Below are 16,645 nucleotides of genomic sequence, written 5' to 3' on the forward strand. Positions count from 1 at the left end.
GGTTTTTGATTGTAACAGCACATCGTCAAGCCTGAAAAAAGAGACCAATTTTTATAGTAATTCTTTCATTTTCTTTTGTGTACAGTACCATTCAGTGTGTAGTTTGAAATTTGGAACATTTTCATGTTCGGGGAAAAATATGTCATAACTCTGGAAGATTACAAAAACAAAACTTATCGTTTTTGATGTAATCAAATGCATGTTGTGTACTTCAATGTGTGAAACGATCTTTTCTCAGAATCAAATCCAGTAGGGGGTGTATTTTGTAAATAAGAGTAGGTAAATTATTTATTTGACAAAAGATATAAATATATATTATTGCATCTACATATATATTAAAATTTATTTAAATCTTTGAGGAGAGAAGATATTTTTGCATGTCATTTCAGTAGGCCTTGTGTTCATTGTTGACTTGTCCGCAACACAGCTCATTGTGACATCTTCATCAAATAGAACCTTCAGCTTGCAACATTGTGATGGTATGTCTGGTGATTGTGCTTGAGATCCTCCTCCTCAAGCTTTTACATGGTGGAAACATTAGAGTCCTGCTTTATTTTATTTTGAACCTGATGCTTTATGGCCTGTTAAATCCTGTTCTGGCTTGTAAATGTAGAACAAAAAAAATTAAAAAAATCATCTCCCATGTTTGTGTTTCCTGTCCTGTTATTGAAGTCTGGATGGAAACAAATCTGTTCTGTATAGTGCCCATATTTCAGCATGTAAGCACAAAAAGATTCCTCACAGAAACATTCCACTCCCTCACGATGAAGAGGAATTGTGTTACAGCAAAGAAATGTTAATTTCTACTTCTGTCGTGCGAGAAAAGATAATTGTGGACACAGAAAAGAGTCTGGAAAAACTGTTAGTAAAACATTCACGGCAGTAGAAAGCAACTACTCGCCTACTTCACCGGCATGATCCATGGTCTACAATGACACTTCCATGGCGCAGGTGACAAAATGGGAGGACATGGGTGGTATCAGCAAAAACAGACAGAGTCAAGATCAGTTTGGATGCAGTGCTTTAATAGATATTAGTGGTCAATTCTCAAAAGGGAATAAAAGCACTCTTCAACCTCCACTATTTTCTTTTTCTGCTATAAAAATAAGAAGGAAAAAAACTGTACTCTTAGTGGCATTATCTAACAGTGTTAAGATAAAACAAAAACAATTTAGTTTAGTTTATCTAGACAAAGTTAAACAATACCAAATGACATAAAAACAGTCCTCTGGGAATGTACTGACTATTTCGGAGGAGCAGGCTGCTACGGTTGGTCTCACACCCACAACTGTTAGGCATTTGGCAGATTATGATCTGGGGTGCATTTCTGGAAAGTTGCTAACTTTGTTAGCTACTTTGTTGGTTGCAATGCAATTTCCCATTGGCAACTACCAAAGTTGCTAACTGTCAACAACCACACTTTCCAGAAATGCACCCCTGTACTGTACAGGCAAGGTATGCTGTGACTGAGGCTCAAGAGCGTTTTCACAATGTAACAGTTTTTTCCCATGTAGGCCGATGGTTTTCTACCACCTTCATGCGGTTTGGTCAGATATAGATAGTAGGCTAGATATGTATTTTTAAATCCATCAACTGAAATCCACAGGATTAAAAACAGTATGCTGAAGAAAACAAGCCAGATTAAAAAAAAAACCTTCTACAAGCTTTCAAATCCCACATGAATAGGTCAAGGTTATGATCATACAAAAGAAAATATTACAAAGTTTTTAACTGAAAGACCACATGTGACAAGGCAGACCGTTGCAAAAGGTTCTCTCATTCAACTGGTAATTATAATTCACTATACAAATTAAACTGTAGTGGCTACCTACATATAAAAATATTGTCTAATATAAAGTGGTCCATTTTTTTTTGGTTAGTAAAAACTCATAAAAACTTAAAGTTCATAAAAACTTGTACCATCCCTATGGGTTCTCCAAGTCATTAAATCTGATCTAGTTTTAAAGTGAAATTGGCACAAACAGGCATCACATTCCATAATGCTTTCATTAGACAAAACCACAGCATCAACCAACAATCTCAAAAGGTCGAAACAGATGATTCCATAAGTATTATTTTTAAACATAAGGTTTTAAATAACTTATCTAGAGAGTGGATCATTGTAACTATTATCTGCTGAATGAATAATTACAGTTACAGGCTGTGCTGTGCAGACCTAGTTTTAAAACAAACAAAAAAGCACGAGTAACATTAAGCTAAAACATAATTAAAACAATGTAAAAGGTGTGGAAATTGAAGTTCTGTTTTGCAGTTGTCATTCTGGGCACAGTCTGGCCTGATTCGGTTGAATGTAGAGATATAAAAAACCCTGACAAAAAGTGACTGAATGTGACATTAAAAAGTATGTCAAAAAAATACAATATACAGGAAGGAAATCTTAAAACAAAACAACAACAAAAACATGGCACTGATGTAGAATAAAAAAAAGAAAGACAACCAGACACTTGAAAACTTGAATTTGCACAGCTGTGTCTTGAGTGCAGTATGCGGTAAGTAACCGTGTCTACATGCTGTAGGTCCACTTTGCAAACATACTTACGCTGGCCTTTCGAAAGATAGCCGCCCGCTACCGAATCCATCTCTTTCTCTCGTCTCACGGTGATACCAGTCACTGCAAGACAGAAGGAAGAAAAACAGGCCTTGTTTACACATGTGGTGGTTTTGGTAACGCTTTACTTGACGCCGGTGTCATAAGCATGCCATTACAGTATCATAATAGTGTTATGCATGCGTCATAAACATTATGTCTATGTCAAACATTTTATGACTGTCGGCCTTAAAGTGATACTGTCCCATTTTTGGAAATAAGCTCATATTACACCCTTGAGTTAAATAATTGAGTTTTACCTTTCTCCTGTACTTTCAACCGTTCTCTGAGTACGGCAGTGCAAATGTTACCTCCAAGCTAACAGTTAACATTGACTCCTATGAGACCAGTTAGCCGCCAGCTGGTCTCATAGGATTCAATTAATTAAGGGAGGTGTAATATGAGCTTATTTCCAAAAATGGAACAGTATCACTTTAAGCAACATTCGGTTATAGCAAAGACAATCCAAGGACATAATGTTTATGACTTATCTATGACTGTCATGACAGTGTAATGACATGCTTATGACACCGGCGTCAAGTAAAGTGTTCCATCATTTTTTATAGCATTTACAGCACAACATTAGGACACAAAGGAATGTCTTTGTTGTGTTGACACAAAACGGTGCTGAATACCCCTAAAACAGTTGTATACCAAAAATGTGCACAACTTGCCTCCAGGCCCTTAAATAAACACAGAACAAAACAGAAATCCTGCCTAGACTAGAATCATTACATAGTCATCATACAGTCAGATCTACATGCAGCATGGCTTTGCTGTGGATAGTGTGAAAGAGTGGTCTGCCCCCCTGGGTGGAGGCGCCACATTTATTGTTTAAACAAAGGCAGCATTTCGATCCACTAGTGTAGTGTTTCTCAACATGGGCGGTACAGCCCCCCCAGGGGGTGTTGCGGAGCTCTAGGGGGGCGTTGAGAACAGGGGGGCAGGATTTGGCTGGTTAGCTTCGCCGACTAGCAAGTCGCCATTTTCGCATTTCCTACATCCACTTCACTCATGATGATTGGTGGGTACGCACGTTTAGTGTTGGGTGCACACACCTATACAGGTTTGTGGTTGGGCACATCCATGCATCCAATGCCCGTCTCCCATATAGCTTTCTGGTACACCGTAAGTCAGTCAGTAACGTGGCACGTAATTGGCTGAGTAAACTGTCGGCGGAAATAACTCCATTTTGGAAGCTGAAAAAACAATTTTGACTGAATTCACTAGCTTAGCATTTCCCATTGAAATGACTGGAGGCGGGATTTATTCACTCTCTCCTGTTCTTATACTACCTCCATGGTTGAGAAGGATATAGCTGAAAGGGGGCAGTGCTTAGTTGCCATTGGGGGGTATTAGTACATTTCATTTTTTTAAGGCTTATGATGAGGTCAAGGGGGCTTTGGGAGGCTAGTGATGAGGTCAAGGGGGCGTTTGTTCAAAAAAGGTTGAGGACCACTGCACTAGTGGGATCTTCCTCAGGCAATGAGAATAATGGTTTTGGACGACTTCTATGGAAGTTACCACATGGTGGCTCCAATCAAGTCTTAGTCTTACTTCAGCATCACAGTACAATGTCTAAACTCCTACTTTTTGTGTTTCATATCTTCTTTTTACTATGAATTGTACACATTATATGTTTATAAACCTGCTCTACAGTACCATTAACCTGTGAATCAGGGCTTCAGTGAAGGCCCCACTGCTACAGTTCGTGTTTGACATCTTCCCCTCACAGTGAGCTGTAAGTGTTATAACTCTGTATGCACGCGGTGTATAAAATAAGCCAACTCTTGAGCAGCACTCATCTGAGCGTCAGGGGTTCAGTAAAGGCCACTCTCCTACACGTAGTATTTGAGCTCTTCTCTTCACTTCACTGTTCACCTACTCTACTGAATGACTCACCTGAGTGCCCCAGGTACAGTGCAAGCCACAGTCCTGAAGGTGGTGTTTGAGGTCTTCTTTCACTCCGACTTCCTTCCTTCCCTCTTTCCTGCATTTCTTCCTCCTTCCTTCCTGCACTTCCACGTTATAACTGTGTACACAGCATTAATACCTACTCTACGACTCTGAGAGCTCTGGGTTCAGTCAAGCCCACATTCATGCTGGCGGTGTTTGATATTTCATTTTCACAGCGTGGTGTATGGGGCATAAACACCTACTTTACTGCACCCCTCACCTGAGCGCTAGAGATTCAGTAAAGGCCTACAGTTGTGTTTCATGTCTTCTTTTCTCTTCCATGTTATAACTGTGAATCTGGCTAAAAAATACCAACTCTAACACTCACACAAGCCTCAGGGGGTTCGGTAAAGCCCGCTTTCCTGGCCCTGCCGTGGCTCAATCAGTAGGGCACTGCACTGCTACACCGGCGACCCGGGTTAGCGGTCTGGGTCCTTTGCCGACCCTTCCCAGTCTCTCTCTCTCTCTCTCTCTCTCTCCACTCATTTCCTGTCACTTAACTGTCCCATCAAAGAAGCCAAAAAGCCCCAAAAATATCGTACAAAAAAAAGCCCCCTTTCCTAAAGACTGCATTTGACGTTTTATTTTCTTTCTTTTTTTTTCAAAGATAAAGATAAAGATTTTTTTGGTCTTTTTTTTAACTTTATTTATGATAGTATAGTGAAGATGGTGACAGCAAGCCAGTGGGGAGAGAGATGGGGAAGAACCGGCAAAGGATCCGGGCCGGGAATCGAACCCAGGTCGGCCGCATGGCGAACGAGTGCCCTACTGTTAGGCCACGGTAGGGCCTGGTGTTTTATTTTCACCATAATTTGAGTATGCAGCCCCTGCACGCCTCACCTGAGAGCCCTGTGTTCAGTAAAGGCCACACTCCTGCAGGTTGTGCTTGATGATGACGTCCGTGACGGCGTCGAATACGAACTGGACGTTCTTGGTGTCGGTGGCGCAGGTGAAGTGGGTGTAGATCTCCTTCAGGTCCTTCCTCCTGTTCAGGTCCTCAAACTGACACTGGATGTAGGCGGCGGCCTCTTCGTAATTGTTGGAGCCTGAGGGCAGAAACAGGAAGTGATGTAACGTTAGCATTAGTATTCCCCTTGACTCCACTACGCACGCAGAGTATAGAAAACAGGAAGTGACCTATCGTTAACTCCACTAAAATGACTTAACATTAGGACTTAACATTAGTCATGGGTAAGCAGTTAGGGCGTCAGACTTGTAGCCCAAAGGTTGCCGGTTCGACTCCCGACCCGCCAGGTTGGTGGCGGGAGTAATTAACCAGTGCTCTCCCCCATCCTCCTCCAAGACTGAGGTACCCTGAGCATGGTACCGTCGCACCGCACTGCTCCCTAGGGGCGCCATTGGGGGCTGCCCCTTGCATGGGTGAAGCATAAATGCAATTTTGCTGTGTGTAGTGTGCACTTGTGTGCTGTGGAGTGCTGTGTCACAATGGCAATGGGAGTTGGAGTTTCCCAGTTGGGCTTTAGCCTTTGGCTTTAGATTATAGCCACTAAACCGAGCGGTCAATCCTGAAATTAAAAATACCCGAGTGCAGAATCAAGCAGTAACAATGTCAGTTTCCCCTTCACTCAACCAAACAGAGGGGTCAATCCCGAAATTAAAAGCCGGAGGTTCAAACAGAGTATTGATGCAACATAAGCTCTGCCTTTCACTCCACAAAACAGAGTTCAGAGATCATAACCTCAAGCTGTATGGATGTAGGCCGCTGCCTCTTTGTACGGCAGAACCAGGAAGTGAAGCAATGTTGTCTTTCCCCATTACTACACCAAAGAATTGTCTAGTATAGTAAGATACATCAAGCCCAAACTTTTTCTGCATCCATGTGATGTCAGGTAAACGCCCCTTTAAGAGACCTTAGGAGAATTTAGGTTGAGAATAAATGGAATTCCCTTAGCCCTGTGGACGGCTGTAGTCTAATTAGCCTCGTGATGAGTCTACCAAAGGACTACAATTCAAATGTAGCTCACAGTCAATGTTAGTACTCTCAGACTAATTTTCAGTTTTCTGATAGCTTCTGATGGGCGTGTTTTTTGGGATTGACACTTCTCGTCTAGTCTGGTATGACCCGCCCATAATACTTCTCTTCCGTCATATTCATATTCATAGTCTGAGGGCTCTTAGACCTGATGAGATTAGAAGGGCGGGAGGATTGCACTCAGCTCTGGTTTGAAACGATTGGACAGCTCTCACCCAATCATTCCCTTATGGACTGGCCCGCATTGTAGACCCACCCCAGAAAAGAACCTACAGATCATGAATACGAATGAAGAGATGTATTATGGGCGGGTGGGTCACCTGGATACCTCTTTTCTTCTCCCCAAACGGTTTCCTGAACACCACAAGACCATTAGTCTGATTATCATGACATTCAAATCTCTTTGGGACTTGGTCTGACCAAGAGCACAACAACTAACATTCTTAAACGGCATGGTTGACCCTCCTCCCTTGGTTTGCTACTGGTCGAGGGCAGAACGGGCTAAGCCAAAGTTTAAATCAAACATTTCTTTGTCCCAATAGAACGCGTCTGCTTAAACAACGTCACTGCCTTGAACACGGCTCTACCCAGGACCTTTGGAAATGCTCAAAGTTGATTAGTTCCCGACAAATTGGGTGGAGTTTCCCGCTGTGGAGGGAACCCGAAAGTACCTGAACAAACAATTTTCCTGAGGGTGTGTAGCTGAGCCGAAGGTGTTGCGTCACTGCGTGGAAGGGGCCTGGGTACAAGACCATAATCATGAGCCATCTGCTCAGAGCAGACCCCAGGTCTTGGCCACTAGGTCAGTGTTCATGTTATGTATGGTGCATTCTCAGGCATGAGGGATCATGGTGGGAGCATTCCAACAACGTGTCGCAGCAGCCCACCACAGACTTTCAGCCAGAGATAAGAACTTGCAAATGTCTCAGGAATGGCAGTCAGAGAGATCAGTCACTCAGGGCCGAGAGGCATAGTTCTTCACTGCCATTACTGCTAGAGTAACAAAAAGATTATATTTAAGAATTTTCTCTTTTCCATTATTTATAAATGACACAAGGCAAGATAGGGGGCAGCATGGCGTATCATTTTGATTCTGTTTCAACAGTGCTGGATATGCACATGACATGCCTACATTGGAGGGCCCTCCAAACAGACATCCAGGGGATTTCTATCTAAGGAAATAAAATCTGACGAGACGTGTAGCGAAGAGGTGCACGCTTGCTCACTAAACGTTCTGGTCTGTCTCAAAACTGCTTCTTCTTCAGACAGGCAGGCAGGCAGAGTGAGGGTGTGCTGCTAAATTATTGCAGTTTACACAGATGCACAAAGACACTTCAGGAGACTGGTGGCAGACGTCCAGTCTGGGAGAGAGAGGGGGACAGGAGAGGGGACTGTGTCTGAGTGAAGGCAGGTCATAGTCTGGAGCTGAGAGGAGGTAGCAGCACAGTTCAACATGATCAGCGGCAAACTCTCACGCCTCATTCACACCATACTTTTTTTCTGCTGGGATCCCGTTTTGGACCTAAGAATATTTTCGAGACACCCGCCCCACCCCACCTCACCCCATATTCCAAACGTCAAACTTTTTAATGTATGGCTAAATTTTCATTTGACATTCACAGGAAAACTGAGAACATTTGTTAATTATACAAGTGAATACAGTTTATAACAAAGTTATTTTGCCATGTTAACTATGTGTTAACTGTTAACCTGTGGTTTTCCCAGATTTTCTGCGAGGTCCCTTCTGTAGTTGGATAGAGCTCCCCATCAGAGGCTACTGTAGCTCTCAGACCTCATTCACACCCCACTGCAGCGGTTCCCAAACTTTTGGTGATCCCCTTTTGGACTTTGGAATATTTTTGCGGGCACTGGCGCCCAGTGAGCACTGGCACCCAGTGACCCTCTGATGAAGACAGAAGTTATACCGTCAAAACATCAGACTAAATGATAAAACTTTTACATGTCTGAAGTAAAAGAAAAACTCAAATATGATAATGAAGGTAATACATATATTTAAGGCAATTATCATGGTTCTTCTGTAGGATACAGATAGAGCTCAGAGGGGAGAGCAGCACACCAACAGCTCCCCATCAGAGGGAGGCTAGCTCTCAAGCCTCATTCACACCCTACTGAATGTGAACAGTGCAGCATGTCCTCACACTAGCACTAGCAGTGTTTCTGCAGAACATTTGTTAGTCGAGGTGGTAGGGGGTATAGTAAGCCGATGTCAGAGACAGGCAATTATCATATTTGTAAAGGCCATGTTGTGCAGTTTCATATAAAATATGACAACCTCTAAAAAAGAAATAGATTGTACATTTTTTTTTTTAAGCAATTCTAGACATCTAGCCCTGGTGGTTGTTGTCAAGGCGGCCGTCTTTTTCTTTTCTTTTCTTTTTTCTTTTGGGGGGGTGGGGGTTGCCTTTATTTCGATAGGATAGTGAAGTAATGACAGGAAGCAAGTTGGGAGAGAGACGGGGAAGGGTTGGCAAAGGACCCGACCCTGCAATGTCTGAGGTACAATGCAGTGCATGACTTCCCACTGATATCGCTTTAATAAACAATGGGTTTCACTTATCCCATATTAATGTTTTCTTTCTCCATTTCTTGATTTCTTTATTCCTTAACTTTTATTTTTTGTGAAGCTCATTGAACTGCATCTGTGTATGAAATGCGCTATACAAATAAACTTGCCTTGCCTTACTTCTTTTCCATCACATTAAGCAGCTGAGTACACAGACTATTTGGCATGTTGGGCGATCAAAACAAGGTTTATCATTCAAAGTAAACTTATCCACTCATGCGTATCACAGAAACACCCATATTGCAAATACAATGGAGAGAATAGGCAAGGTGTGTTGGTGCTGTGCTGCACAGACTCTGAAAGCTGTCTGCTTTTTTGTCTTTGAATGCGATAACTAAATTGAAATTCTTAAAGTTACATTCTTTTAAAAAAAAACAATTGGAGCAAAGTGCAAACTACTGCTTTCTGGCAAACTATGAACCTGTAAGCTTACAATAGACAAGCATTCTGGGGTCTCTGAAAATGGTCTAATTAGTATTCCAAAATGTTCTGCATCATGGTACGTTACAGGAGCCTAAATACACCGTTTCATATTTTAAATTGATCTCACCAGAATACTCGGGGTAGCAGATGGTCAGGGGGCTTTTGGCGATCTTCTCCTCGAAGAGATCCTTCTTGTTCAGGAAGAGGATGATGGAGGTGTCCGTGAACCACTTGTTGTTGCAGATGCTGTCAAACAGCTTCATGCTCTCGTGCATGCGGTTCTGTGGAATGTGGGACAGGTCACATGAGGTTTAACAGGGTCATAATAATAAGGACAATGTTGGTGAGATATTATACATAATCCATGGGTAAGACCAATAAACAGAGCATGTGTGTTCGTATGAATATTTTGGAATGCATATCTTTAACCATGTGTGTGTGTGTGTGTGTGTACTGAATAAGGAGCAAATCAGAAAGCTCTTAGTGGCTTTAAGCACAGATGCACAAACACAATCCATTTAATTCCCACTTGGCTGGGGTCCCTTCTTACCACGCACGCACGCATACGCACGTACGCATGCACGCACACACGCTCTTCCCCTTACCATCTCCTCATCCTCGGCTAGCACCAGGTCGTAATCACTGAGCGCCACGCAGAAGATGATGGCGGTGACTCCCTCGAAGCAGTGGATCCACTTCTTACGCTCAGACCGCTGCCCGCCCACATCAAACATCCTGTGGTCAAATACAACCAAACAGCCAATCAGAACAACTTATGCAGCCCTGTGAGAGAAATCAGAAACAGATTACAGGCCTGCTGATGGAGTCCAAACCACAACAGGTTACGGGCCGTGTGACAGAACCCAAGCAGAGCTGCCGTTCTCCAACACCAAAGTTGCTAGCAGTTATGAACGTCACTGGTTGGCAACCAGTAAAGCAGCTAAAATTAGCGTAGTCTGAAGTACAGATTTGAGAAAGAAATGTGTGCATAGCCAGGTGCAGGAGGGCAAATAAACTGAAGCCCACAATGAAAGTGAAGTCCGTGGCACTGCTTCAGCTCCAGTGGATTTGCTAAAAAGCAGCTTTTAGGTGGCGCTGTGGTACAGCGCGGTAAGCCCCCCACATTTGGGCTTGCATGCCCACGGGGACCCCGGTTCGAGTCTGGCCGGGGTCATTTCCCGACCCTGCCCCATTTCTCTCTCCCATTTTTTTCCTGTCTACTCTCATACTGTCCTGTAATAATAAAGCCCAAAAAGCGCCCCCCCCCAAAAAAAAATACTTAAAGGGACAGTGTGAGATTTTTAGTTGTTTATTTCCAGAATTCATGCTGCCCATTCACTAATGTTACCTTTTTCATGAATACTCACCACCAGCATCAAATTCTAAGTATTCATTATGACTGGAAAAATGAAAAGGGGGACCTTCTCCATGGTCCGCCATTTTGAATTTCCAGAAATAGCCATTTTTAGCTGCAAAAATGACTGTACTTGGACCATGCTAGAAAATATATGTTTATTACTTAGTAAACTTTCATGTAAAGATCAAATTTGGCAATAGGCAGCCCAGCTTCAATGAGCAGCATAGCTGAAGTACCTTTTTTGACCATTTCCTGCACAGTGTCCCTTTAAAAAAAAAAGGCAACGTTTCGACTCAGCTGCCTTTTTATTTGGATAACGTCACTCTATTACAGACTACAGCATGGGTCCAACTAACAGAACCTTACCACTCTTAGGTTACGGTCCACTGCCACAATGGCTTATCATTTCCTATAAGACCACAAGGCCAGCTGTGTGTGTGTGTGTGTGTGTGTGTGTGTGTGTGTGTGTGTGTGTGTGTGTGTGTGTGTGTGTGTGTGTGTGTGTGTGTGTGTGTGTGTGTGTGTGTGTGTGTGAGTGAGTGTGTGAGTGAGTGTGTGTGTGTGTGTGTGTGAGAGAGAGCGAGAGAGTGTGTGTGTGTGTGTGTGTGTGTGTGTGTGTGTGTGTGTGTGTGTGTGTGTGTGTGTGTGTGTGTGTGTGTGTGTGTGTGTGTGTGTGTGTGTGTGTGTGTGTGTGTGTGTGTGTGTGTGTGTGTGTCATTCTGACGTAGCACCAGAAAGCTTCCCCTGTCATTACCGACCGTGTGCATCTGCCATGCTGGGTATAATACAGTGCGGTACTGAGTGACTGAGCACCACCCTGACTGTTACTGTCAACTCAGCAGAAAAGAACTAAACGTCCTCATTGTGGTTCCCTTTTAACTCCAACATGAACATGAAAAGTATTACAAAAAAATTAAATGTCAATTTGAAAATTATAATTCAACATGTAACTAAATGTTATTAAAAGGTCTCGTCAAAAATGTGCACACTTTGGTGTCGTGTGACTTTTCAAGAGATTTGATCAGACGATGAATTCTCAACACAAATGGGTCGTTTTTTCTTACAATAATAAAAAAAAATGTGCATTTAGCGACATGAATAAGCACAGGTGATAAACAGCAGCCTTGCAGCTGGCAAAGACTTGAGTTTTAATTCAATTTGTGCACCCCCCTAAGCGCACATTATGCAGTCATTTTGGGGAATGCTCATTTTTAATAGACCTGACTTTTTTTCTGCCGTCATTTTAATAGAATTTGTTGCATGACAAGAGTAGGAACTATAAATTGCACTTCAGATGCACCCTTCCAGCATACAATTCATTAAACTACTTCATGTGCACTAATGCTGTATAAAAACACACATCTCAGCCATTGCTCTATTCATCTCGCGCACCCCCTTATGGCAGGCTGCGCACCCCAGTTTGGGAAACCCTGCACTACTGTAAATCCCCATTTCTATGAATGGCCAAAACACGGTGTAGCGATGGTTGAGCACAGGTGATACAGCAGCCTTGTTGTTGCAGTTACGGCACATCGGGCACAAAGCCTTGAGTAGTGTAAGGACACCTATAATATAAGGAGCACTGTCTTCTCTTCTCTTCTTGACTCTAAACTCTTCTCCTCTCCTCTCCACTACTCACTTGAAGTAGAGCTCCTTAAAGGTGAAGTGTGTCTCCACGATGCCTGTGGTCTTCACTCGAGTCCTCAGCACATCTTGCTGAGTGGGCACGTAGCTCGGCTGAGATATCCTGTCCAGGTCGTTCAGGTAACTGAGACACACAGAGAGAGAGCGAGAGAGAGAGAGAGAGAGAGAGAGAGAGAGAGAGAGAGAGAGAGAGAGAGAGAGAGAGAGAGAGAGATCAGCTTAATTATGTAATATTATGAAGACATTCAAATCACACAGTCTCCAGATTATCTAGACAGGCTTCCGACACAGTTCAAGTCCCACTGTCTACAGTTCACAACTCCAGCGAATGTAAATTAGCACTACTGTACTCGACAGGTAAATGAGGTCATTACTAAAAAAATAAAAAATAAAAAAAACAGCGTACATCATATCATACAGGGCAGTGGAACAACTGGGCGGTGTTACAAGGCTTTTTCTAGTGTTTCAGTGTTTCTACAGTGAATTAGCGTACACTGCCAATTATACAGCAAAACTATTTTGCCAGTTAACAGAGCTAATTAATTAATTAATTAATTAATTAATTCACCTGTGCAGAGAACACTGACAGGGGCAAAGAGACGACACGGCAACGCATCTAGTTTCTCAACATTACATTACTTTACATTACATTACATTCGGCAGACGCTTTATAACCAAAGCGACTAACAAATGAGGACATAATCATAGCCAGCATCACTGGCAGATACAGAGTACATAAGAAATATACAGAACAACAAGTGCAGATGCAAAGAAGGGTTAGTCAGTCTAAGACAGTGTTTCTCAACAGGGGTGCAGCGGGCCCACCTCAGGGGTGCCGCGGAAACGTGGCTGATAAATAAATTCCGTAATACAATACATATTTGTCTAAATTGATAAGTTAATGCTAGTCAGTGGAATCTTTCATCTGCCATTTACGCACAATAAAGTAAATATAGGTCGCCCCAGTCAGCTGCAACTCTGAACGTAGGTCGTGTGACGTCTCCAAATGTGTTACTTTTCTAAGCTTGTGTGGTATCCGATGCAATGCCATGTTACGGCTTGTTGGCTTGGGGTGCCTTGAAATTTTTCATGATTTGAAAGGGTGCCTCGCCTAAAAAAAGGTTGAGAAACACTGGTCTAAGAGACCAGGGCCTGGCATACTACTAACTGCCAGGATGTGTGTGCATTTTAATATTAGAGAGCAGAAATCTCCCGCACACCAAACGGTCCTCATTTGCAAGTTAAATTTGTAATGTTTCGGTCTAGTGACCTTTTCCAAGGAAAGATTTGCTTGACAAAGGCCACTAGACCGAAACGTTGCAAATGAACTTGACAGTGTGTGGGAGTTTTTCGCTTTCTAATATTGGTGATGGTCAATGGTGATTGGTGAATAAAACAGTAGATAAAAACCTAGAATAATAATAAAACTGCAGATTGTATGATGAATGTCAAAACCCCACTGGGGGTCCCCATTGTCATTGTGACACAGCACACCGTGCAGCTAGTATGTGACATTGGCACCTGCCAACGGCCCAAATGCTGGAAAAACCTGGCTGTGGCTGATGATGATTAGAGTGTCACCAGCCGATTTGGCAGGTAGCTTATTCTTTGGTATGACATATCAGACATCATCAAATGTGTGGCTTGTAGAATCGCTACTGTAGAATGGCTAGTGACTCAGAAAATCGACACGCCACAGTGGCCAGTGAGTGAAAAAGGTATTGTTATTGTTATGAGCCCCGGTACGTACGTACAGTATCACCTACTCATTCCAGGATTTTCGACATCTTTTTCCATTGTCAAAAATCGAGTAGTTTTCAATGACTTTTAAGACCAGTTTCCTAGTACCATTAAATGTAGCTTTATTGCTTTACCCTCGTCTAATTCTGGGCACTGCGCCTGAAATCTGTCAGCCCCGAGCTCTTCTCCACAGCAGCTGCACCTCCCATGCCCCCCGTGAGAGCACTGCAAAATATCCCAATCCCACCCATCCTGCACGTCATCACGCTCAAACGCCACAACAGCAATATGAGGCCATAAAAGTAGCTGTGGGAGGTAGGGATGCACCGATACCACTTTTTTGAAAACTGATACAAGTACGAGTACATTAATGTGTGTACTTGCCGATTCCGAGTACCGATACCGATACCTTTTACCACCAAAATACAATGAAAATAAATGCATGGCCTTGTTTTTTGCCATCTGTGATATTTTTATTGTCCATTTCCATGTAGATTTAAATGTTAGTAAATGTATGAGATGGCACTTTTTTCCATGCCGATTTCAAGTCCACAGAACATGACAAGATTTTGCACTGTTTTGAGTAATAGTAGTACTCGTAGCTGGTATCGGCAAGTGCTTGACGAGTACAAGTGCGAGTATAATGAGCAGTATCGGGAGCAGATACCGATACCAGTATCGGTATCGGTGCATCCCTAGTGGGAGGCCCTACCGTGGCGCAAATGGTAGGGCACTCGTTTACTATGCAGCTGACCCGGATTCGAATCCTGGCCGGGGTTCTTTGCCAACCCTTCCCCTTTTCTCTCTCCCAACTCGCTTCCTGTCACCATCTGCACTGTACCATCATGAATAAAGTCAAAAAGACCACACAAACAAAAAATTAAGACATTGTGGTGCCCCTGTGCACTAGTACTACATCTCGCAGGGGCCCCCTCTATGAGCAATATTTGTGAAGTTTGTGTCATATGGTGCCCCACTAACTGGCTGTAATTGGTTGGTGCCCCTGGGCACTGTGCCACTGGCCCTTATGGATAATCCAGCCCTGTTGGGGAGTTGGGGTGCAGTCCGTAAAATGCTAAATATGGGTTGATATTTACCTCCCCAGCCAGAGCTCTGCGCTGCAGAGAAGAGTATAAACAACAGCAGGGTGGGGGGAGCACTGCTGTGATCGATCACCAGCTGACAAATGCACTGACAACTGGCTTAGGATGAAACGCATCTGTGAACTTACTGTTAAATAGATGTAAAATGACAAATAAGCCTGAGAAGTTTTTCTGAGTTTTCTCCTTCTCTTTAACTTACACCCACAATTGAATTTTATTTGGAAGTTGAGCACACCTGTTCTCATCAACAGCTGAGAAGTGACCCAACAGGCCAGCGCACCCAGTCTGCTTCCTAAATAACAGCACAGTCACCCCCCGCCCCCCACACACACAAACACACACGGATACACGCACACACTGACACACACACACACACACACACACACACTTTCCCTATCAATATCCGCACCCACACGCACCCACACCCCTGCCCCCTCACACACATTTGCCACAGCGGTGCAGTGCAGCAGAGTCGTTTCCCCCAAATGTCTAAATGTCATGTGCTCACATGCGAGAGGCTCTGGGAAACGGCCATAAAAAAAACTCCACATTCGCATGAAGTATTACACAAACACTGTGCTTCAGTGGCCCAACCCACAGAGTGTGCAGTAGTGGTTCCCAAAATGGGGGTCGGGACCCCTAGGGGGAGAGGGGGGTCGCAGAGGTACTGCAGGGGGGTTGCGGACAAAAGGGACATTAGTAACAGTATTGACTTGTATGGTCAATAGAGGTATTTGCTGTCCTGTGGATTTCTAGCAATATTAGCAGACAAACTATTAATGGAAAATCTAGCAATATTAATGGACAAAAAAAGTAGCTAGGCAATTTTTTTGTCCATTAACATTGCTAGATTTTCCTTTAATAGTTTGTCCGCTAATATAGCTAGAAATCCATTGCTAGGCTAAGACTATGGTGTGCGGGTGTGTGTGGTCGCGAAAATAATTTTAAGTCCAAAAGGGGTCCCCGCTGAAAACGTTTGGGAACCCACATAGTGTACAGTCTGACTGAGGCTCCAGTCTCCAACCCCAAGCCCACTAGCGGGAACTGAACAACCACATATGGGTTCAACAAACACTCCACACTCAAAACTTTGTTTAAGTGGCTGACCCGCCTAAAAAAAAAGAAAGGAAAAAAAAAAAAAGGAAAACAACCCACTCAATTTATTCCCATATCACACACACATAAAAGCATACACACATGCGCACGCAGACACATGTATCCCTTTCAGTGATACTGT

At 43.2% G+C, this 16,645-nt stretch overlaps 1 protein-coding gene across 1 annotated transcript in view; it reads right to left on the bottom strand.

The window, feature by feature from the left end:
- Nucleotides 1-1,004: 1,004 nt before the first annotated feature.
- gnai3 (guanine nucleotide binding protein (G protein), alpha inhibiting activity polypeptide 3) overlaps nt 1,005-16,645 on the bottom strand; it is a 30,178-nt gene continuing 14,537 nt past the window's right edge. The window contains exons 5-9 of the mRNA XM_063208367.1: nt 12,561-12,689; nt 10,170-10,299; nt 9,692-9,845; nt 5,405-5,610; nt 1,005-2,632 (exon numbers count right to left, since the gene is read on the bottom strand). Of these exons, the coding sequence (XP_063064437.1) occupies nt 5,420-5,610; nt 9,692-9,845; nt 10,170-10,299; nt 12,561-12,689 (604 nt within the window). The 3' untranslated portion in view covers nt 1,005-2,632; nt 5,405-5,419. The remainder of the gene's footprint in view (nt 2,633-5,404; nt 5,611-9,691; nt 9,846-10,169; nt 10,300-12,560; nt 12,690-16,645) is intronic.

The sequence above is a fragment of the Engraulis encrasicolus genome, chromosome 10 (genome assembly GCF_034702125.1).
Source record: "Engraulis encrasicolus isolate BLACKSEA-1 chromosome 10, IST_EnEncr_1.0, whole genome shotgun sequence".
In the NCBI taxonomy this organism is placed as follows: domain Eukaryota; kingdom Metazoa; phylum Chordata; class Actinopteri; order Clupeiformes; family Engraulidae; genus Engraulis; species Engraulis encrasicolus.